The sequence below is a fragment of the Squalius cephalus genome (genome assembly GCF_949319135.1).
Source record: "Squalius cephalus genome assembly, chromosome: 3".
In the NCBI taxonomy this organism is placed as follows: domain Eukaryota; kingdom Metazoa; phylum Chordata; class Actinopteri; order Cypriniformes; family Leuciscidae; genus Squalius; species Squalius cephalus.
In genome coordinates this window covers 2,072,023-2,095,174 of record NC_137124.1, presented here as the reverse complement: position 1 = coordinate 2,095,174, position 23,152 = coordinate 2,072,023, and the positions used below count along the sequence as shown (strand labels likewise).

General features: G+C 39.2%; 2 protein-coding genes and 1 long non-coding RNA gene across 7 annotated transcripts in view; 1 reads left to right on the top strand and 2 right to left on the bottom strand.

The window, feature by feature from the left end:
• The window catches only part of cyld3 (cylindromatosis (turban tumor syndrome) 3), a 26,866-nt gene extending 24,941 nt beyond the window's left edge, over window positions 1-1,925 (bottom strand). The window contains exons 1-2 of the mRNA XM_079865919.1: window positions 1,832-1,925; window positions 1,339-1,543 (exon numbers count right to left, since the gene is read on the bottom strand). Of these exons, the coding sequence (XP_079722045.1) occupies window positions 1,339-1,521 (183 nt within the window). The 5' untranslated portion in view covers window positions 1,522-1,543; window positions 1,832-1,925. The remainder of the gene's footprint in view (window positions 1-1,338; window positions 1,544-1,831) is intronic.
• A 483-nt stretch (window positions 1,926-2,408) lies between these two features.
• The window catches only part of LOC307155309 (adenylate cyclase type 4), a 34,343-nt gene continuing 13,599 nt past the window's right edge, over window positions 2,409-23,152 (bottom strand). For 3 of the 5 annotated variants that reach the window (XM_079865899.1, XM_079865901.1, XM_079865900.1), the window contains exons 7-27: window positions 22,026-22,171; window positions 21,532-21,643; window positions 21,199-21,326; window positions 19,276-19,434; window positions 19,043-19,196; window positions 18,094-18,279; window positions 17,980-18,005; window positions 17,483-17,533; window positions 17,332-17,392; window positions 17,140-17,237; window positions 16,689-16,773; window positions 15,569-15,706; window positions 12,885-12,965; window positions 12,630-12,808; window positions 8,081-8,165; window positions 6,957-7,115; window positions 6,232-6,381; window positions 6,044-6,151; window positions 5,134-5,248; window positions 4,889-5,013; window positions 2,409-3,088 (exon numbers count right to left, since the gene is read on the bottom strand). In XM_079865899.1, the coding sequence (XP_079722025.1) occupies window positions 2,939-3,088; window positions 4,889-5,013; window positions 5,134-5,248; window positions 6,044-6,151; window positions 6,232-6,381; window positions 6,957-7,115; window positions 8,081-8,165; window positions 12,630-12,808; window positions 12,885-12,965; window positions 15,569-15,706; window positions 16,689-16,773; window positions 17,140-17,237; window positions 17,332-17,392; window positions 17,483-17,533; window positions 17,980-18,005; window positions 18,094-18,279; window positions 19,043-19,196; window positions 19,276-19,434; window positions 21,199-21,326; window positions 21,532-21,643; window positions 22,026-22,171 (2,496 nt within the window). In that variant the 3' untranslated portion in view covers window positions 2,409-2,938. Of the gene's footprint in view, window positions 3,089-4,888; window positions 5,014-5,133; window positions 5,249-6,043; window positions 6,152-6,231; window positions 6,382-6,956; window positions 7,116-8,080; window positions 8,166-12,629; window positions 12,809-12,884; window positions 12,966-15,568; window positions 15,707-16,688; window positions 16,774-17,139; window positions 17,238-17,331; window positions 17,393-17,482; window positions 17,547-17,979; window positions 18,006-18,089; window positions 18,280-19,042; window positions 19,197-19,275; window positions 19,435-21,198; window positions 21,327-21,531; window positions 21,644-22,025; window positions 22,172-23,152 lie in introns of all 5 variants that reach the window. The other 2 variants (XM_079865903.1, XM_079865902.1) reach the window with 1 other exon arrangement.
• Window positions 3,392-4,949, top strand: LOC307155323. Its single transcript, XR_013820480.1, has 3 exons — window positions 3,392-3,938; window positions 4,513-4,570; window positions 4,872-4,949. It is a non-coding gene; the product is annotated as an uncharacterized lncRNA (long non-coding RNA).

Below are 23,152 nucleotides of genomic sequence, written 5' to 3'. Positions count from 1 at the left end.
ATAACACATCCTGTCAAAAAAATAAAATAAATTTAATATACTCTTAATAGGCCTATATAAGACTGTCAATGATCTAATTTCATGTTGATTTATAGTTTATTTGTTCATTATTTATTTTGTTGGATTTTAGTTGGACTTGGTCAGAGCTGTTTCAGAAGTAGTGATCTGCATGATGCCTCTGGGCTCAGTGATGTTCAATTTAAATGACGTAAAATAAAGACGTGTTCTGTCACACTGTGATGTGATGGTGTTTCTGGAAGGGACTAAAGAACAAAGAACTCTTATCGGCTGAAAGGCAGAATACACATGCTTTTATTAACATGTCCCACATTGTCCCACTCAAACTTATAATCGTCCCACATTTGGTTTGTTTGATGGTGGTCACCCTAATCACCTGACACACACACACACACACACACACACACACACACACACACACACACTCTGAGGTCTGAAACACGCGGCCCTGACACACCAGAGGACACCACAAGATGATTTCAGGAGATAGTGACAGATAAACAGTGTTCACGTGGTTATTCCTGACACACACACACACACACACACACACAGTGAAAAAAACATCAAACGTGGGCGAACTTTTTATCTCACAGTTCTGACCTTTTTCTTGCAATTCTGAGTTTAGACTTGTTTATCTGAATTCTGACTTCTTTTGGGGTTTTCCTCTCTATTTATATTTCGCAAATACATAAAAAAAGAGTCGGAATTGCAAAATAGAAATTACGTAAATTTTAAGAAGCTAAAAATCTAAGAATTGTGATAAAAGTCACAATTACCTTTTTATATTTTTTTTATGCAAACTCAGAATTCCAAGAAAAAAATCGGAATTGGAAGATAAAGTCGCAATTACCAATTTATTAACAACAACAACAACATGTAAACTCCTGCATCTGAGAAAAAAAAGTCAACTGTGATTTGTAAACCCGAGTTTATAACTTGTATTTGTGAGAAATCGTAATTTTGAGACATTTTTTTTTTTTAATGTAAGCTCAGAATTCCAAGGAAAAATGGATAATTGCGAGATAAAAATTCGCAATTAACTTTTTTATAAAAAAAATGTAAAAACAAATGTAAAGGAGAAAAAAACACTTAATTCCGAGAAAAAAGTTTTTGTAAAACTCACAATAAGTTTACAACCTGCATTTGCAATATAAAATTGCAATTGTGAGAAAAAAAAATCAGGATTGTGAGATATGAACTCGCAATTGTGAGAGGGAAATAAAGTCAGATTCGTGAGATAAAAGTTGCAATGACCTGTTTTTTTTTTTTTTTTTTTTTTTTATTAGGTGGCGGGAACACCTCCACACACATTCCTCTTACCTTCACCCACAGGTATTCTCCTCTTCCACCCCTGTGTCCTGCTCCTCCCTCCTGCTCCACACAGAGCTGCCCCCGCTGCAGGCGAATGGTTCCTTCCAGCTGGTCCTGCACTCGATAGTCGGACGCGACCATGAACATTTTAGGGGGGCGTCGCCTCCTACTGTGATGCGCGTCGCCGGACATAGTGATGTGAAGACCCCCGGACCTGCGCGTGCACGAAACACGTACAGCGAGTAATAACAATTAAATCTATTCCATCACAGAACACGTGACGTTTCATTTGACAAACTGAATAAAATAGTATCGATCGACCATAAAAACAAAGTTTGAATCAAATCGCTTTTCATGTTATACAGGACAAACTACGTGCAAAGTAAAGCAAAACATTTCCTCCAATATTAAACCTGTTTAAACACACCTGGCGATTTGTTTCTCGGTGATAACATCGTTTTGATTTTAAACATATTGAAACAGACAACAAACGCTAACTTACCGACAAAGTCATCACCTCGGTTTAAAGTGCGACACTTTATCGCTCAGAAAACACAATAATGCTTCACTTTCACCAAAAGCAGGAAGAGAGATGACGGACGGTTGCGTGGACCAATCAGATTGAAGAAGCGTTTGGGCAGCGAACGATGGGCGGGACTTCGTTCTGAGGGAAATTCCACTGTGGCGGTTTGTATTTTGGTGAAGAAATTACTTTTTGTTTTTCATTTGACGGATATTTTCTTCATCTTCCGAGAATGCGACGCCGGTAAATACCGGTAAATATTACACTATTATCTCAGACCATGCCTCTGTTCGTTCAAGATAGCTTGTGAAATGATATATTAAAGATATTAACCAAACCTTAAGTGATGGGAAAAGGTAGGAAAAGACGGTAGGAAAAATTATAATAGTTTTTGCGTTTACTTTGCATGACTTCTGCGTTGATATAGGCTATATATTTCCTCCCAGGTTAAATGGGATTTCATAAAATTCCCCTTAAAATATATATAATTTAATTTTGTAAGTATCACCCTTTTAAAAGCCAGTCATTTTCTAGTCAGCTCAGTCACATGGATGGTTAAAGTTTAAACACAACAAAGAGCTGTTTTTTAATGAAAATGTTTATACACTTTTCACATAAATTGAACATACAACATTTTAAATACATAATAACAAACATTAATAAATAAGTGCATAAGTGAAAGAAAATACATTCAATATAAAACTAAACTCAACACCTTGGAAATGTATAGAATTTACACTTTACATTATTTAAAAAAATAGATTATCAGAAAGAAAACATCTCCAAAAAGAACAAACAAAATAGTTAACTTTAATCTTCCTTCATTTTTATAAGTAACTTGAATTAGTGAAGTGCTAACTAGTTCAGCCACCACTAACATTCACAGTATATTTATTTTAATCCAACTTTTCACTTATTTTATTATATTTAATTACATTTTTTATTGCTTATTTTGACACTGTTTTCCTCTAAACTCTTGTACGGACCCACAGCATTACATTGCGAACTCCGATGTGAAAACACCTGCCGTAAAGGACCTTAGTGGAACACTAAGGATCTCAAGTTATAACATGTCGGATTGATGTTTCAAGCTTTCATTGATAACGTGGTCTTCAGCATTTGCTCCGTGTCGATGAAGTACGTGGTCAGTTGACCTTTGCCCTTGACGTTGACCACTCCTCTCTGAGTGACATCATAGCCCAGCGTTTGAGCCACATGTGCGGTTTCCTCCGTCACCTGAGAACACAACAAACAACACACTGATTTAATTCCTTATTCATTTAACTAAATGAGTTCAAGTCCTTCTGGGGAAGTTCGTATTTTCGAGTGTTTATGGCGTCAGGTGTGTTCAAGTATTATGCTATATGTTTTATTTTATTTTTGTTGAACATAAAACAAGAAAAAATTATTTTGGCCGATACGATAACCGATAATTCTTTATATTTGAAAGCCGATAACCGATATATTGGCAGATAAATCTAAATCCACATTTTTATATAATTTTTGAGAGCCTGAATACAAACACAAAAGTCTGCACATCTGAAGAGTCTCAGCTGAAGGAAATAATACATTATTTATCGGCTTTAATATATCGGCCAATGCCGATATGGTGGCCGATATATCGTGCATCCCTAAAAAAAAAAAGAAGTATTATAAAATAATGCCTGTTGTCAAATAATTTTTTCATAAAAAGTGTATTGGGTCGCTCGCTAGTGACCCGCGGTATGTAATAGTGGGTTTTTTTTCTGCGCAACAATAATTGAATCGCTATTGACTCAATAAGTGCACTTCAGCTTTATTCCTCAAGGTGGCGATGGAACATTACGATAACGTACATAATTACCCCAGGCATAAAACAAAAGAATATCCTCAGCAAAACCTGAAATGGCTCAAGTATTTTATCCCAATCAAATATTAGCGTCACGGTGGATCTGAAGAAGCGGTCAGGGATCAGAATATTGATTTTGAAGACGTTGAAAACGATAGTTTTGAGAATATGTTTGAGATGGCGAGTATAAACCAGATGCTGAATGTTCTGGGAAATGAGCAGCGATGATGGGAAAAAACATCTTCCAAGTTACAAAAGGTAACAAAATATGCTTTTATTTATTTACTTTATCGAGATCTATGGAAGTAAAATAATACCAAATGTTTCTGAAACAAAAAAGCTTGTTGAATTGCACTACTTGAAAAAATATGCAATGCATTAACCATGAATGTATTTTAATGCATTGTATTTTTAGGGCTTGCAGTTTAATGGGCTGAAATTCATATATTTAAGCTGTAAATATTTCTAATTCAAAACATTTCACACACATTTTTTTATTGTTAAAGCTTCAATAATCCATATTCACCTTTCAGATTTAACTTCCAAAATATTCATTCTGTTTAAAAATACTCTTCACTTTACATATTCGCTTCCACAAATTCGACAGAAAAGTCAACGTTTCACATCCGGGAACTGCAGGAATAGCAGTAGAGTACAGATCCATAATTGAGGAAGCGAATATTTTGGAATTTCAGCCCATAAAAATTCAAGCCAATTCAACACGCTTTTTTGTTTCAAAAACATTTGGCATTATTTTACTTCCATAGAGAGACGAAGCATTCATGCATTAACCCTTGTGCATCCTAATTATGGACATTTTTGTCTTTTTCAGGTTTTTTTTATTTATCGTTTTGCCTGTGTTAGTGCCAACTGCATACATTTTGGCACAGGTGTGTATTTCTATTGGAATTTTACTATTTCATCCCCATTTCCTTTAAAAAAAAAATCTATTTTGCACAAGTGGAACAAAAATGTCCCCATTGAAACCCCAGGACCATTTAACTGTGACATGATGCAATCTGTTTTAAGAGGCTTTCATTCTGTCGAAATTCACATTTTTCCCAGATGTGCCATTTCCTCAGGTTTGGCCTATAAAGCAAATACTCGCTTTATTCCTGTTTTCTGCAGCCAGTTGGATAAATTATGCAGCTATAATTGTGTGTGTGTATTGACGTTTCGATGTTTCGACAGGTGTACAGATGCATCACCTGTATCTTATCCAGGACTCCAGTGCTGTCCATGCGGCTGGCCACGTTCACCGTGTTCCCCCAGATGTCATACTGAGGTTTATGAGCGCCGATGACGCCCGCGATCACAGGCCCGTGGTTTATCCCTGGACACAACACAACACCAGTCTCACATTTATGCTGGATAAACAGATCAGTCCACAATCTGATCGTTCGAAAGGTTGAAATGATGTGTGTATCAGTCATAAATATGCAGTGTGTGTTACCGATCCTCAGTTTGAAGCTGTTGAACGAGTGTGTGTTGATGTTTTCCAGTCTCCCCATCAGAGCGATGGCGAAGTCCAACATGCTGCGAATGTGATTGCACGACATGTCGCAGAGCTGTAGATGCACAAAACTGATCAAAACTCACCCATGTGGATTTATAATGTCCTTTAAAGGGGACATATCATGAAAATCTGAGTTTCTCCGTGTGTAAGTGCTATAATCGGGTGCTTCTACCGACACAGTAAACGTGAAAAGTGAAACCCAGTAACTGTGTTCTGGTGAGCCTTTCTCTGCAAGCATTTCTAAAAATAAGCCGGTCAGATTTCACTCAAGAAGAGGATCTTATTATAATATTCCCGGCCCTTAATCTGCACGTTTACACACACCAGCGCCAACAGAGACCAGTTCTAACGCACTGATGAAGATCCAGTATTGACCAGAACATGTCACCGCTGTCTTATAAAGACCTCAGGAACTGTGGACACTTGTGGAGAAGTTCAACATGATGAGGAGATGATCAGTGTAACTCCACAACAACTACAGAAATGTCTCCACTAACATTCAGAAGCTCTTCCTGAGTCTCTCCGTAAGGCTGCACTCGCTACTGGTTATACTGGGATTCTGGATGAGGGAGATTGGCCTGTTCTGTTATTGCTGGAGTTTCTGAAGCTCGTGTAAAGACTCCGCCCTCTTCTGAATGGGGGCGGAGCTAAAGCTAATTTGCATTTAAAGGGACACACACAAAAACAAGTTTTTTTCACACCCAAAAAGGGGCAAATTTGACAAGCGATAATAAACGAGTTTGATCTGAAATTTCTCAGACACATTCTGGGGACACCATAGAGTTATATTACATCTTAACTTAATATGTCCCCTTTAAAACACATGCATCATTCGCTCGCTACTCACTAGTTGCTCCTCAGTTTTGGCAGGATTGGTCAGTCCGGCGGCCGCCATGTAAGTGCTCCCGATGGTCTTGATCTTTTCTACCGCGCTGAATTTTGGCTTGTTAAGGAGCTGTGAGAGGAAAACACATTATGAGACGGGTCGGTGTAAAAGATTAAACCGATAAAACAGACGAATGAAGAGACATTCACCTCGTCAAAGTCCGAGATGATCTCGTTGAGGAAGCGCAGACACTCCAGCCCGTTGTTGTTGATGCTGCTCTCGTTGTAAAACTCTTTGTAGAACTGCGGCACGGACGCGAACATAACACACACACACTCGCACGACTTGCTGTACAAGTCCTGAAACACACACACACAGATACATCACAGAATTAAGCCCTGTTAACACCAGGTTTTAACCTTGTAAAGCCTGAAATATTAGTATATAATATTAATATAATGAAACCATTTATTAAACCTTTAGACAAAATATACAAGGAAAAAGTTTGCATATGTGTTTTTTGTTGAGTTTCATATTTTATGTACCAGGCTTTTATGGCTCATATAGTGTGATATAGTGAGAAAATGGAGGGAAAAAACAGCTTAATTTTATTCAGAGCAAAAATATGCAATTTGGTCAAACAGTAAGATGAAATCCTGATGCTTGTATTCAGTTATTATTGCGTTTCCTTGATAAAATCAGAGCAGATATGACACAGAAAGACTCGTGAAGCTCGAGCTGAAGGAGGACGCTTGTACAATTACACTAAAAGACTTTTACTTGATAAACGAGTCTGACCTCTCGCTCAGACACAGAAGCACTGGAGGAGATTGGGTGTAATGGACTCTGGCGCCTCTAGAGGGCATTAGTGGAGCTCGAGGTCGTCATCACGAACACCTGAGACTGAGAGTGTGTGTGTGTGTGTGTGTGTCACCTGGTTTGGGACGTCCTTGCCGATGTAGAACTCAGTGACGTGTCCCGGCAGCAGATTCTGCAAGAGGAGTCTGTTCACGTTCTTCGTCGTCTCCATCTCGTCCGTCTCTTTTTTAAAGCACTTCTCCAGCAGGAACTCTGTGCGAGAGCCCAACTCATCCTGTACACACACAGATCACACACACACTCAACTGAGCAGGGTCACTGTAGTCAGCATCAGAAACGTTGGTTGAAATAAAATAGACTTTAACTGGAAAAATCTAAATTATTTTACTTATTTTACACCACTTGACTTGTGTTCATTTAGTTTAAACTGATGTATTAAAATAACTTTTAATGTCTATATTGATATATACATTAAAAACCACTAAAGATGACAAACAAGAAAATTACTAAAACTTTAATGCAAACAGAAAATGTAAAACTAACATATTCAAAACAGTAATAATAAAAACTATAATAGTATCTCAATGATGATGAAATATCACTGGCACTCAAATTATACACTGGAAATAAAAAAATTTTAAAACTGAAATAAAAAAATAAATATATATTTTTTAAACTAACTGAATTAAAATATTTAAAACTCAACACCTCTCACTTTTATTTAGTTTGATGTACTAAAATAATTCAAATGAAAAAATAAATAAATATATATATAAGAAGACTTCAGATGCAAAAGCCTCTAAGTGCCATCTGAAATTTTCTTCTAGAATTATCATTTTTATCAAGCTTGTATGTTTATGTGCAGTTATTTCACTTTAATGACAATGAAAATGACCTAATAAACCTAAATATACGAGCTTGAGAAGAAAATTTCAGATGGCACTTAGAGGCTTTTGCATCTGAAGTCTTCATATATACACATGTAACATTTAAAAAGAAAAGAAAACATTCAAAATATGAATAAAAACCATAATGTATGACTTATGCTTTAAACACATGATTCCTGACAGCTAAAGGAAAAAGCTGCATATAAAGACAAAAACTTCCGTTTCGAGAAGTAGTTAGTCATCTAGTGGATTACTGTTAAACAACTTCCCCAACACTCAGTGCAACAGGCAAATTGACTCATAACCAAATATGTGTTCACACACACACACACACACACACACACACTCTTACCTGTCGCACAAGAATAAGGGAAGTCAAGTAGAAAATGACCAGCCAAATGCCGGCCATGATCTTGGGCACCTTAAGAACTCCCGGCCTGAGACACACACAGTTAGATATCACAGTCAATAATGATTTTTACTCAACTTATTAAAATTGTGCAACAATCACAGTGTTTCTGGGCACCGTTTAGAGTTACAATGCAAAATAAATGTAGAAATACAAATAGCATCTGAACCATGACTGTCAAACCCACAAAAGTCAGAAAATCAATATTGACTCTTATTTCATGTTGCCGCTCATATTATGAATGATTAATCAGTGACGTTATAATAAAGAAAAAAATGTTTGTCTTCATAATCCTTCGTCAAAATATATTAATATTCTGTCATCACTAATCCTTGATATTTGTCAACCGTCTGTAATTGTAACAGTCACCAGCCAGAGTGCCCTTGAGAGCCACCAGAGGGCACTCCACACTGGAATATCATATTCACTCACAGACTACAATTCCCATCCTGCATCTTCCTGGACTGATTATTTCATACACCTGCACTGCACTGATTACACGCACACCTGCACCTCATTCACACACACATAAAAGCCACTGCCACACTCCACTTCTCGGCGAAGTATTGCATTGCCCTGGCGTACAATTTCTGAGCGTTTTCCCTGTGTTTGCTGAACTGTTACTGACCTTGGATTGTTTATACCGACTTCTGATTCTTCTGCTGCCTGTCTTGACCCGGATTGTTCATTGGACTGTGATTCCTGCCGCCTGCCTCGACCCTTGCCTGTTTTCTGTTTCTGCTCTGAGATTATCTCCATTGTTCTGTCTGCCCCTGATTTACCCTGCCTGTTGATTATTCTAATAAAGCTGCAATTGGATCTTACTGCGTCCTCCACATCATAACAGAATACTTCGCCGCTTCAGATCCAGCAGCTGAGAAAAGACCGAGACCCACCATGGACCCACTAATCAGTCTCTTCCGCCTCAGTCAAGGTAACCGATCTATAGAGGAATATGTTGAACAATTTTGTGAGCTCTGCCATGGGGTAGACTTGGACGAGGCAGTCTTAAAGGATAGTTTCAGATATGGGCTTGAGGACATGTTAAATTATCTAATGCCTGACAACACCCCTCAATGGACTCTATGTCAATATATTGAATTCGCTCTGAGGTTAAGCAGATCATCCTTTTCTGCGGGCCCTGTGGATGAGGGGTCCCATGAACTTACCACATCCGTTGAACCAGAATTCTGCTATACCTCCCCGTACTCTCGTTACGTCTTAGCAGAATTTCCAGAGCCCTGTCACTTCTCAGCAGATCTTCCAGAGCCCTGTCACTTCTCAGCAGATCTTCCAGAGCCTGGTCACTTCTCAGCAGATCTTCCAGAGCCCTGTCACTTCTCAGCAGATCTTCCAGAGCCTGGCCACTTCTCAGCAGATCTTCCAGAGCCTGGCCACTTCTCAGCAGATCTTCCAGAGCCTGGCCACTTCTCAGCAGATCTTCCAGAGCCTGGCCACTTCTCAGCAGATCTTCCAGAGCCTGGTCACTTCTCAGCAGATCTTCCAGAGCCTTGTTACTTCTCAGCAGATCTTCCAGAGCCCCGTCACTTCTCAGCAGATTTTCCAGAGACCGTTCCCGTCACGCCAGCCATCAAGCTAGTCACCGGATCGGTCTATTATTGTCCAGGACTGGTATCCAGTGTGGCCGATTCCCCGCTGAGGTCAGTACGTGTTGCCATAAGGGCCATCGTGCAGGAGTCTCGTCCCGCTGAGACTATCCTGCATAAATCATGTTTTACCGAGACCTTCCTGCCTGAGTATCTTCCTGCCGAGCCTGCACTTCACGCCAGTCCAGTCGAGCCTGCACTTCACGCCAGTCCAGTCGAGCCTGCACTTCACGCCAGTCCAGTCGAGCCTGCACTTCACGCCAGTCCAGTCGAGCCTGCACTTCACGCCAGTCCAGAGCTGTGTTCACCGCTGGTCCTGCCCAGCACAAAGCCCTCACCGCTGGTCCTGCCCAGCTCAAAGCCTTCACCGCTGGTCCTGCCCAGCTCAAAGCCTTCACCGCTGGTCCCGTCCAGCACAGAGCCTTCACTGCTGGTCCCATCCAGCACAGAGCCCTCTTCATCGCTGGTTCCGTCCAGCTCAGAGCCCTCTTCGCCGCTGGTCCTGCCCAGCATAGAGCCTTCTTCGCCGCTGGTTCCGTCCAGCTCAGAGCCCTCTTCACCGCTGGTCCCGTCCAGCCCAGAGCCCTCTTCGCCGCTGGTTCTACCCAGCTCAAAGCCCTCGCCGCCGCTGGTCCCGTCAAGCTCAGAGCGCGCTGATCCTGATCCAGAGACTGAGCTTCATGTCACGTCAGCCGATCCAGAGACTGAGCTTCACGTCACTTCTGCCGATCCAGAGACTGAGCTTCACGTCACTTCTGCCGATCCAGAGACTGAGCTTCACGTCACTTCTGCCGATCCAGAGACTGAGCTTCACGTCACGTCCGCCCGTCAAGAGTCTCGTCCCGCCGAGACTGAATCTGTTCCTGAGCCTGAATCTGATCCTGATACTGAGCCTGAATCTGTTCCTCTTCCTCTTTCTGCGCCTGTGTCTTCGGACAAGATGGCCGACTCCACGCCTGTGTCTTCGGACAAGATGGCCGACTCCACGCCTGTGTCTTCGGACAAGATGGCCGACTCCACGCCTGTGTCTTCGGACAAGATGGCCGACTCCACGCCTGTGTCTTCGGACAAGATGGCCGACTCCACGCCTGTGTCTTCGGACAAGATGGCCGACTCCACGCCTGTGTCTTCGGACAAGATGGCCGAAACCACGCCTGTGTCTTCGGACAAGATGGTCGCCGCCGAGCCAGTGTCTCAGGACAAGATGGTCTCCGCCGAGCAAGTGTCTTCGGACAAGATGGCCGCCCCTGAGCCGATGTCTGTTCCTGTCCCTGAGCCGGTGTCTGTTCCTGTCCCTGAGCCGGTGTCTGTTCCTGTCCCTGTGTCTGTTTCTGTGCCATGGTCGCCTCCCTGGCCGCCTGAAGGGTCGTCTCCTCCCTGGCCGCCTGCACAGCCTGCTCCGCCCTGGCCGCCTGCACAGCCTGCTCCGCCCTGGTCGCCTGCTCTGCCCTGGTCGCCTGCACAGCCTGCTCCGCCCTGGTCGCCTGCTCCGCCCTGGTCGCCTGCACAGCCTGCTCCACGGACCTGGCCCTCCATCCCGCCCCCGGATCCGCCTCCGGGCCACCTCCCACCTGGACAGTTTGAGCGTCTGGAAGCCGCTCTTTGGGGAGGGGCTATGTAACGGTCACCAGCCAGAGTGCCCTTGAGAGCCACCAGAGGGCACTCCACACTGGAATATCATATTCACTCACAGACTACAATTCCCATCCTGCATCTTCCTGGACTGATTATTTCATACACCTGCACTGCACTGATTACACGCACACCTGCACCTCATTCACACACACATAAAAGCCACTGCCACACTCCACTTCTCGGCGAAGTATTGCATTGCCCTGGCGTACAATTTCTGAGCGTTTTCCCTGTGTTTGCTGAACTGTTACTGACCTTGGATTGTTTATACCGACTTCTGATTCTTCTGCTGCCTGTCTTGACCCGGATTGTTCATTGGACTGTGATTCCTGCCGCCTGCCTCGACCCTTGCCTGTTTTCTGTTTCTGCTCTGAGATTATCTCCATTGTTCTGTCTGCCCCTGATTTACCCTGCCTGTTGATTATTCTAATAAAGCTGCAATTGGATCTTACTGCGTCCTCCACATCATAACAGTAATAGAGACATTTTACACCATTCAGTCAAACTCCTCATGCATAAATTAAGTCCCACGTACATATTTCTCATTGAATATTTGTTTCAATCTGAAGAATATGCTGAATGAAATTAATATATATTCAGATGCCAATTTTAACACATTTTAAACTAAACCTATAATCGTTTATTACTGTTATAAGAATTACAATTGATAAATCAAACTAATAATGATCATTATTGTTATTTTATATCATTATTAAAAGATAATTATTAGTGCAATATTTAATTATATCATTTAATATAACAACAACAACAATTAATGCACAATTAAATCAAATTAAAATCAATTATAATTTTTAATACACATTAATTTTGTTAGGGCTGGCCAACGATTAATCGCATCCAACATAAAAGTTTGTGTTTACATATAATATATGTGTGTGTACTGTGTATAATTATGCTGCATATATAAATACACACATTTGCATGTATATATTTAAGAAATATTTGCATGTATATACTGTATATATATTTATATATACTTATTTATATATATATATATATATATATATATACATAATCCTAAACATATACATGCATGTGTGTGTGTTTATTTATACAAAATAATTATACACAGTACACACACACACATATATGTAAACACAAACTTTTATGTTGGATGCGATTAATCATTGGCCAGCCCTAATTTTTTTATTTTACAGTTCAATTGTATTATTTAACTAGTTGTACAAAATTTTTTTTATAGTTAAACAGAAACGTGTGTGTTAGTGTCTTACGTGCTGTTGTCGCCGTAGAGCTGTGTGACGTAGCAGTCGGAGCGCGGCGCGTACACGTGCAAGAAGAGCGCGAGATAAACCACTAGCGCTAGCGTCAGGAGGAAGACTTTCACAGACACACACACGCGCACGAACACCATCACGCCCAGCATCGCCAGCAGACAGCAGTACAGATAATACTGCAGAGACACATTAACATACGATCAATATCACACCGACACTCATGCAAATGACATTTATAATGGTAAAGCTTACCGGGACAGTGTAGAGATTAAGAGTGTTCAATTCTGTTGCATTGTGGGAAACATTTAAGCAGTCATCACCTGGTATAAAAACCTACGAAGCAAACAAACACACTAAAGAGGCTGTGCAGACAGACATAAAAAGGCAGAAGATAATTTGTGTGTATTTCATTTTCTTTTAATAAAGCAATAATAAAGCCGTTTCTCTGATCTACACGGGATCATTTTTCCAACATTATAAAGTTACAAGAAGAAATATAGCTGTAGTTCTTCAGTGATGGTCAAAACTAATTAGATGCATTATGATAAACTGATAAAAATATTTCATTAATAGATATCAGATTTGTGAAATGTTATGTTAAAATATGCAACGAGGCATTATCTAATTAAATATGCATTCATTTGTTATAAAGTTTTTGTTTAATTTTGTTGACATATTAGAGTTAAAGGTTTTTATAAAGGGGAATTTAGATTTTTCTTTTTATCACTCCATAAATCAGAAAACGCTGTCGACAGACAGAAAAACGCATTTTCACCATGTTTTTAGGAATAAAATGCTATAAAAATCTAGTTGAATGATATATGAACAAACCCCTCAGTAAAAACCTTCAGAATATAGATAAGAAAAAAACTGTAAGTTTTGGTGTATGTAAGTTGTACTGTAGTGGAGAAAAAAACTCTTTTAATGACATTCATTTTCTTTTAATAAAGCATAAAGCTGTGTCTCTGATCTGCACAGTATCCTTAATAATAAAGTTACAAGAAGAAATGTAGCTGTAGTTCTTCAGTGATAGTCAAAACTAATTAAATGCATTTTGATAAACTAACTTAAACAAATATTTCATTAATAGATATCAGATTTGTGAAATGTTATGTTAAAATATGCAACGAGGCATTATCTAATTAAATATGCATTCATTTGTTATAAAGTTTTTGTTTAATTTTGTTGACATATTAGAGTTAAAGGTTTTTATAAAGGGGAATTTAGATTTTTCTTTTTATCACTCCATAAATCAGAAAACGCTGTCGACAGACAGAAAAACGCATTTTCACCATGTTTTTAGGAATAAAATGCTATAAAAATCTAGTTGAATGATATATGAACAAACCCCTCAGTAAAAACCTTCAGAATATAGATAAGAAAAAAACCGTAAGTTTTGGTGTATGTAAGTTGTACTGTAGTGGAGAAAAAAACTCTTTTAATGACATTCATTTTCTTTTAATAAAGCATAAAGCTGTGTCTCTGATCTGCACAGTATCCTTAATAATAAAGTTACAAGAAGAAATGTAGCTGTAGTTCTTCAGTGATAGTCAAAACTAATTAAATGCATTTTGATAAACTAACTTAAACAAATATTTCATTAATAGATATCAGTTTTGTGAAATGTTATGTTAAAATATGCAACAAGGCATTATCTAATTAAATATGCATTCATTTGTTACAAAGTTTTTGTTTAATTTTGTTGACATATTAGAGTTAAAGGTTTTTATAGAAGGGTTTTTTGATTTCTCTTTTTATCACTCCATAAATCAGAAAACGCTGTCGACAGACAGAAAAACGCATTTTCACCATGTTTTTAGGAATAAAATGCTATAAAAATCAGGTTGAATGATATATGGACAAACCCCTCAGTAAAAACCTTCAGGATATAGATAAGAATAAAACTGTAAGTTTTGGTGTATGCAAGTTGTACTGTAGTGGAGAAAAAAACTATTTTAATGATATGTATTGTAACTTAAATTTAGTGACGCAAAAAGAAAAAGGGTCAGATTTACTAAACAAGGCTGTTTTAAGATGTGCTTTCTTTGGGCGTTAAATAATGGAGCAAATACCAGTAAATTCACAAGCGCAAAACTTAGTAAATCACTTTCCATGATTCATTTAAATACTCTCCTCCCATAAATACTGCGTCTGAAAGGGAAACTCCTAGAAAATATACAATAAGCTTAGCTGAAAAAATATAAAGTCCCCCTGTGGTGTAAATCAAACTTTTAATGTTGTTTATGTGTCTATGTGGTGTTTTTAATGTGCTTTAAGACAATCCATGTGTAAGTTCATAAGTCGACAGCATTGCTGAGTATTTCCTCCTTAAAACTGCAGTGAACCAAAGACAGTCTCAAAAACACGCTTTGAAATCGCTGGTGTTTCTGACGTCACAAACTACCTTGTAACCAATCAGATCAACGTGTGATCTTCAACCAGTGGATCTCTGAGCTGAGGGAGTGAGTGGAGGCGGGGCTCATTTGCATATTCATAGAGCCGCGCATACTAAATGAGGCGAGGGTGTCGACTTACATTCAAGATATTTTAAGGCATGAAGAATTTTTTTCAAACATGTAAATATGTCATTTTGGTGATCAAAGATGAGTTTTAAGGGACTACAGGGGGACTTCAAAAAAGAGGGTTTGCGCTGGAGCAAGCTGTTAGTAAATCTGGCCCTAAGTGTAATAAATTAAACACTTAAATGTGTATTTTAGTTTATCCTTCCACTAGTCTGAAATGAGACATGATATGGAAGACAAATTAACCAGTACATAAAAAAAACATTAGTTTTGCCTGTAGTGTTAAATTCTTAATTTCGTGATTCTATCGTAAACTTCTCCATTCCACCTCTATGCTACAGTACAGTCATGTTTATTGCTGCTCTGACTCTGTCCTGTCGGTCGTGAGCTGGTGTTTGTGCAGGGGTTTCTCACTATGTTGAGCACTGCCATGAGCAGCGTGATGAGCAGACACAGAAACACCAGCAGCAGACGCAGCGCCGCCCTGGTGGCCACGCCGTCACACAGCAGCGACACCCAGAGGATGCTGGGGGGGATCTTAGAGCTCCAGCGCTGACACAGACACACACACACACACACACACACATACATATTGAGACTTTTTTTTTCTGACTTCATAAACTGATGTTGATTTTCCTAAAATGTTGTAGTCGCCATTATGGTGATCAGTGTTCTCTTTGGTTGGGCACTTGGAACTTCATTTATACTATTGTAATTCTCTTCCCAAGTTCCCATTGATACAGCGAACCAGTTATTTGGTTTCAAAGGAAGAGAAGTTATATATAAATATATATATATATATATATATATATATATATATATATATATTTATATATATATTAGGGCTGTCAAACGATTAATCGCATCCAAAATAAAAGTTTGTGTTTACATATGTGTGTGTGTGTATGGAGTATAATTATTTTCTATATATAAATACACACACATGCATATATATTTAAGAAAAATGTGTTATTTATATATAAAATATTTATATATAATATAAATGATATATAATCTAAATAAATATAGGCCTACACAGTATATACATGCAAATATTTCTTAAATATACATGCATGTGTGTGTATTTATATATAGAAAATAATTATACTCCATACACACACATATATTATGTAAACACAAACTTTTATTTTGGATGCGATTAATCGCGATTAATCGTTTGACAGCCCTGATATATATATATAAACACCTTGTGAAACTTTTAATTGGGTTTATATAATCCCTCTATATTTGTGACAATCTTGCAATTGATCACGCTCGAGTCACACACAGACTTCAACATCAGCATACAAAACACAACAATGGATATTTCACTTGTTTGTTTAAGGCAATCGGTTTGCATGCTTTTTTTTAAGTAAGTCTAACTAATTTGATTTTACAGTGAATTTAACATAATTAATTACAAAACTCTAGCTGTGAGTCTCTTCTGTTTTATGAACATAGTCATTATAATATTTTAAGAGTTTGCCATTGGTCAGCCGCTAATCTGACTGTTCTCAAAGCCATGCAGTCGTACCTTCAGGAATCTCGTGAAGACCACCAGCGCGATCAGGATCTGGACTGGGAAAGTGGCTCCATACGACACCGCAAGAGCAAAGTTTCTGCACATGACCAAAGAGAACGAGAGATTGCTGTTGAGTCTCCATGCAGAAACACTAGAAAATTGCGGAAAACACTTAAAGAACACAGGTAAAATAATCATTTAAAATTATAATACTTGTTAATTTATTGAAATATTAATTATTATATCACATTCACATGTTCGCAGCTCTCTGACTTCGGTTAATGGTCACATGACATGCAGGACAGGTAAAGAAAAATAAAACATTTCATCCAACTGAGTGTTTTGATTTTGATTTTAAAATGATTTGTTTTAACTTTACATTTTAATCTAAATGTCAGACTGAATCGTTCACATTGAGATCAGGAACTTCCTGTACATTATTAAGGCCCCGTACGACACTCACTTTTGCGAGGTCAACATCTGAACCACGAACACAGAGATGAAGATGAAGGCCAGACATCCCACAGAGTGATGAAGCCCCTGGACTTCACTCAGAGAATACTGACACACACACACACACACACACACACACACGGTTAAGAGTTCAGGGAAAAACAACAACATGCTTTAATTTAAATCAAGAAATAATTCCCACCTCTTTCTCCAGCTGGATGTTGTTAAAGAATAGCGTCACCCAGTTGAGCTTCGCTCTTCTCCTGAACAGTGAAGACACAACATTAGGTCAAATACTCGTTTATGACTGATTCCCTGTGAAGAGCGTATATATTAGTGAATCTTTCGCTCACCTTTCATTTTCCAGGGGGTCTAACGAGTCTGTCGGTCCATTTGGTGTTGTTCTGAGAAAACAAACTAACGTAAATTACAGTGTTTTTTTGTTTTTGCTTTAGTTTTAAATTGAGTATTAAAACCGAGTGAAAGTGGCCAAGAACGTACATTTTTGGAGCTCTGTTTTACCTGAATCAAAACCACATCATTTTATTTAAGCGTAAAGGGTTTTCTGTTAGAACGGTGTGTGTTAGCGGCCGCTAAGTTAATAACTAATGATCTTTACAACGGAAGTTAATCAATCAAAACTAACTTTAGCTGGACAATAACTTTATTCTAGATCTGCTGTAAAGCTTAAACACTCTCTGTTACTGTAATCTCCTGTCATCACTGTAAAGCTGCTGTGAAACATCTATATTGTTAAAGCGCTGTATAAATGAAGGAGACTTGACTTAATTATGTTAGTGTTTGCAACTTTCATATCCCTGAAACAACTGAATAAACCTCATATTTTCACCTGTGAGTGTTCACATCCGGGAGCTCCTGTTGATGAGAAAGTAAACGTGATTAATATGCGCCGCTGAACATATTCAAAGTGATTGAGTGTAATGTGATAATGATTGACACTGACTCTCGCCGGCTGTGATTGGCTGATGCCGCTGTTAGTGGTGGGCGGAGCTTCCAGCGAGGCCTCTGATTGGTTGAGTCCATAAAACGGTGTGACGGATTTCCAGTTCTTCAGATACTGCGACATTCGCGCCGACGCCCGGAGCTTGTGCCGATCCGTGAGTCTGTTGTTGACTTTCAGCTCATGAGTCTGACACACACACAAGAAGAGCCCAAACCATCACGTCTACACCCTTCTTTTCCTTATTGTTGAAGGAAATATACTTTTATCCATCGAAGATGCATTCAGTTTATCAAAAGTGACAGTAAAGACATTCATAATGCTACAAAAGATTATATTTCAAATAAATGCTGTTCTTTTCAACTTTCTTTTCATAAAAGAATCCTGAAAAATAAAATGTACTCTAAAATTAATTAATATGGGAACCTTCCAAAATCTGTCATTTTGATTTATTTATTTATTCATGACTAATTATTAATGCCAACATACAAAAGATTTATTTTAGCATTTATTTTAATTGTAGTAAACTTGGAAAGTCAAAATACTGCTGATTCGATAGCAAGTCAATACTATCGATAGTAAACCATTAGTTAGTAGTTATTGTATTTTTTAACTGTATTTAATAGTGATGTAAAAATTACTGGTAGTTCGGTGATAAGTCAGTACTAAAGATAGCAAACCATTAGTTACTTGATGGTTTGTTTACTTACTAACTGAATGACTACTAACTAATGGTTTACTACAGTAGCTTTAGTACTGACTTAGTATCAAAGTACGAGTAATTTTTACATCCCTAGTAAATACTGTGAAAAAAATACAGTAACTACTAACCAACAGTTACTCTAGTCTTACTCGATGTTGTTGAGTCTTACTCGAGGTTAATCACCTGTGTTGTTGAGTCTTACTCGAGGTTAATCACCTGTGTTGTTGAGTCTTACTCGAGGTTAATCACCTGTGTTGTTGTACTCGACTGTTCTGTATTAGGATCAATGACCAGGAATGTTCTCCTTCCCTTCAAACTCGAATCCCGACTCCCGCCGTCTCCATCCTCCACCTGATATTTCCCATCCAGGTGACCCAGCGTCTCCTCCGTGATGTGAACTCTCCTGTGAGGGACCATAATCATCACTAATATAACTAGGATAATCAGGAACGAGAGGAGAAGCGTAAATGTGTGATAGATACCCAGGCACTCCTCCAGACTCCATGTGATTGGCTAGAGTCACGTCATCTGACCAGACGTCGTACTGCCACTTCTGAAGGCCGATCACGCCGCACAGAACGTTACCCGTGTGCACGCCTACACGCATGTTGATGTTCACTTCCGTCGCTTCCCTCAGCTTACTGCAAGGGTCAGAGGTCAAATAACCTCACTTTAAAAGGATAGTTCTCCCAAAAAGGAAAATTAGCCCATGATTTACTCACCCTCAAGCCACCCTAGGTGTATATGACATTCTTCATTCAGACGAAAAGTTATATTAAAAAAATCGAAGTTATATTAAAAAATGTCCTGGCTCTTCCAAGCTTTATAATGGCAGTGAATGGCCGTTTCTGTTTTAAAGTCCATAAAAGTGCATCTATCCATGATAAAAGTGCATCTGTCCATCATCAAAGTGCATCTATCCATCATAAAAGTGCATCTGTCCATCATCAAAGTGCATCTGTCCATCATTAAAGTTCATCTATCCATCATAAAAGTGCATCTATCCATCATTAAAGTGCATCTATCCATCATTAAAGTGCATCTATCCATCATAAAAGTGCATCTGTCCATGATAAAAGTGCATCTATCCATCATAAAAGTGCATCTATCCATCATAAAAGTGCATCTATCCATCATAAAAGTGCATCTATCCATGATAAAAGTGCATCTATCCATGATAAAAGTGCATCTATCCATCATAAAAGTGCATCTATCCATCATTAAAGTGCATCTATCCATCATAAAAGTGCATCTATCCATGATAAAAGTGCATCTATCCATCATCAAAGTGCATCTGTCCATCATAAAAGTGCATCTGTCCATCATAAAACTGCATCTATCCATCATAAAAGTGCATCTGTCCATCATAAAAGTGCATCTATCCATCATAAAAGTGCATCTATCCATCATAAAAGTGCATCTATCCATCATCAAAGTGCATCTGTCCATCATAAAAGTGCATCTGTCCATCATAAAAGTGCATCTGTCCATCATAAAAGTACATCTATCCATCATAAAAGTGCATCTGTCCATCATAAAAGTGCATCTGTCCATCATAAAAGTACATCTATCCATCATAAAAGTGCATCTATCCATCATTAAAGTGCATCTATTCATCATCAAAGTGCATCTATCCATCATAAAAGTGCATCTATCCATAATAAAAGTGCATCTATCCATCATCAAAGTGCATCTATCCATCATTAAAGTTCATCTATCCATCATAAAAGTGCATCTATCCATCATAAAAGTGCATCTATCCATCATCAAAGTGCATCTATCCATCATTAAAGTGCATCTATTCATCATCAAAGTGCATCTATCCATCATAAAAGTGCATCTGTCCATCATAAAAGTACATCTATCCATCATAAAAGTGCATCTGTCCATCATAAAAGTGCATCTGTCCATCATAAAAGTACATCTATCCATCATAAAAGTGCATCTATCCATCATTAAAGTGCATCTATTCATCATCAAAGTGCATCTATCCATCATAAAAGTGCATCTATCCATAATAAAAGTGCATCTATCCATCATCAAAGTGCATCTATCCATCATTAAAGTTCATCTATCCATCATAAAAGTGCATCTATCCATCATAAAAGTGCATCTATCCATCATCAAAGTGCATCTATCCATCATAAAAGTGCATAAGTCAATGATTTATGATGGATAGATGCAATTTTATTGACTTCAAAACAAAAAACGGCCATTCACTTCCATTATAAAGCTGGGAAGAGCCAGGACATATTTTAATATAACTCTGATTGTGTTCGTCTGAGAGAATAATGTCATATACACCGAGGATGAGTTGAGGGAGAGTAAATCATGGGCTGATTTTCATTTTTGGGAGAACTATCCCTTTAAGGCTCAGAAGATGTGTTTGTGATGGTGTGACTCACTTGATGGCGCTGCACATGTCCAGGCCCATCTGAACGCAGTTGCGCGCGTGAGTAGAGATGGGATCGGGAAGACCCGAGACGCAGTAATAGCAGTCGCCCAGGATCTTGATCCGCAAGCAGCCGTTCTTCTGCAGAGAGCGAGAGGAGCATCAGAGAGGAGTCAGACACGAGAGGAGCTCCACAGAGCAGCAGTGTGTGTGTGTGTGTGTGTGTGTGTGTGTGTGTGTGTGTGTGTGTGTGTGTGTGTGTGTGTGTGTGTGTGTGTGTGTGTGTGTGTGTGTGTGTGTGTGTGTGAGAGGAGCTCCACAGAGCAGCAGTGGCGGGTGTCCTCACCTTGGCGGTGTCGTCGAACCTGCCGAAGAGCTTGTTGAGCACGGCGACGAGCTCCTCAGGTGTGCAGGTGCTGGACAGGTGTGTGAAGCCCACGATATCAGCGTACAGGATACTGCAGGATCATAACCACACGTTTACTAGCATGCTCTACTGATAATTAAGGCCTTTTTATACACAGGATCAAATTACATTTTAAAATATATTCATTTCAAAATAATTAATTATTCCAAACTTTTGATTTACATAAAGTAATTGTGTGTGAGAGTGTGTGTGTGTATGCATAGTGTGTGAGTGTGAGAGAGTGTGTGTGTATGCATAGTGTGTGAGTGTGAGAGTGTGTGTGTTTGTGAGTGTGAGAGTGTGTGTGTTTGTGAGTGTGAGAGTGTGTGAGTGTGAGAGTGTGTGTGTTTGTGAGTGTGAGAGTGTGTGAGTGTGAGAGTGTGTGTGTGTGTGTATGCATAGTGTGTGAGTGTGAGAGTGAGTGTGTGTCACACCTGATGTCTCTGTGCTGTCGGATGTAAAGGCTGTGGAAGTTCGGTTTATTCTCCTCGGCGATGCATGTGGCGGTCAGACGCTTGACGATCTCGGTCTTCAGCTCCATGGCGATGTACCGCGGCAAGACCGACAGCAGGAGGTGCTCCTGGACACACGGGTTAGCCGGGACAAGAGCAAAACTGGTTAAAGACTAGTCCGTTAAGAATTAAATCTATTCTGTTTAAGCAAACACATCACAAGGGACTATTATGTTTAATTTAATTTAATAGACTGCCATGTTTTATAATCCATTAGTTTAAACATAGACTGTTTATGGAAACTTGTTTCTGCCACAGAATCTAAAAAAGGTCATTCCGAGTTCTGACTTTTTCTCTTAGAATTGTTAGATATAAATTACAAATGCAAGTTATAAAGCCTCAATTGTGAGATATAAACTTACAACTACAAGGGAAAAAAATGTCAGAACTGTGAGATAAAAAGTCACAATAGTGTTTAACAGCTGCGCTGGTTCCGGAGGTATCATGTCCATTCATTTCGCTTAAAAAAAAAAGTCTTCATTAACGCATTATAATCCATGAACCAAACCAACCAGCTATGAGGAGAATCACAACACTACAAACTTTGATTTGAAGCAAAAAATGTTTGAAAATAAGACAAAAATACAAAGGTTCAAGACTGTGAACGAGCCGGTTACTGTCGTAACCCGTGTTCCCTGAATGAAGGAACGAAGACATTACGCCGAAAGACAATACGGAGTCTCACTAGGAAGCCCGATCACCTTTGAGTGGTAAGAAAACGGGCCAATGGACATTGGCAAGTGAAATTTGCATAGAAAGCCACTCCCCCGGACATACGGGTATATGAGCTCACAGCAACTCCCTCATTCAGCTTTAGACGGGATCCCAACATTCAGCAGGAGGTTCAGGGTTGTGGCAGGCGGGACATAATGTTATTCAGGGAAAAAGGGTTACGACAGTACCTGAGACATTCCCTTTCAGTCAGTCACGGTCTACATTAAGTCGAAAGCCATGACCGCTGACCCTTCCCAGCTCCCCGTAAGCCGAATATACCTTGGTGGGACGACTTTTCAAGGGGAAGGTCGATAACTGCTGTTCCCTTCTCTTTT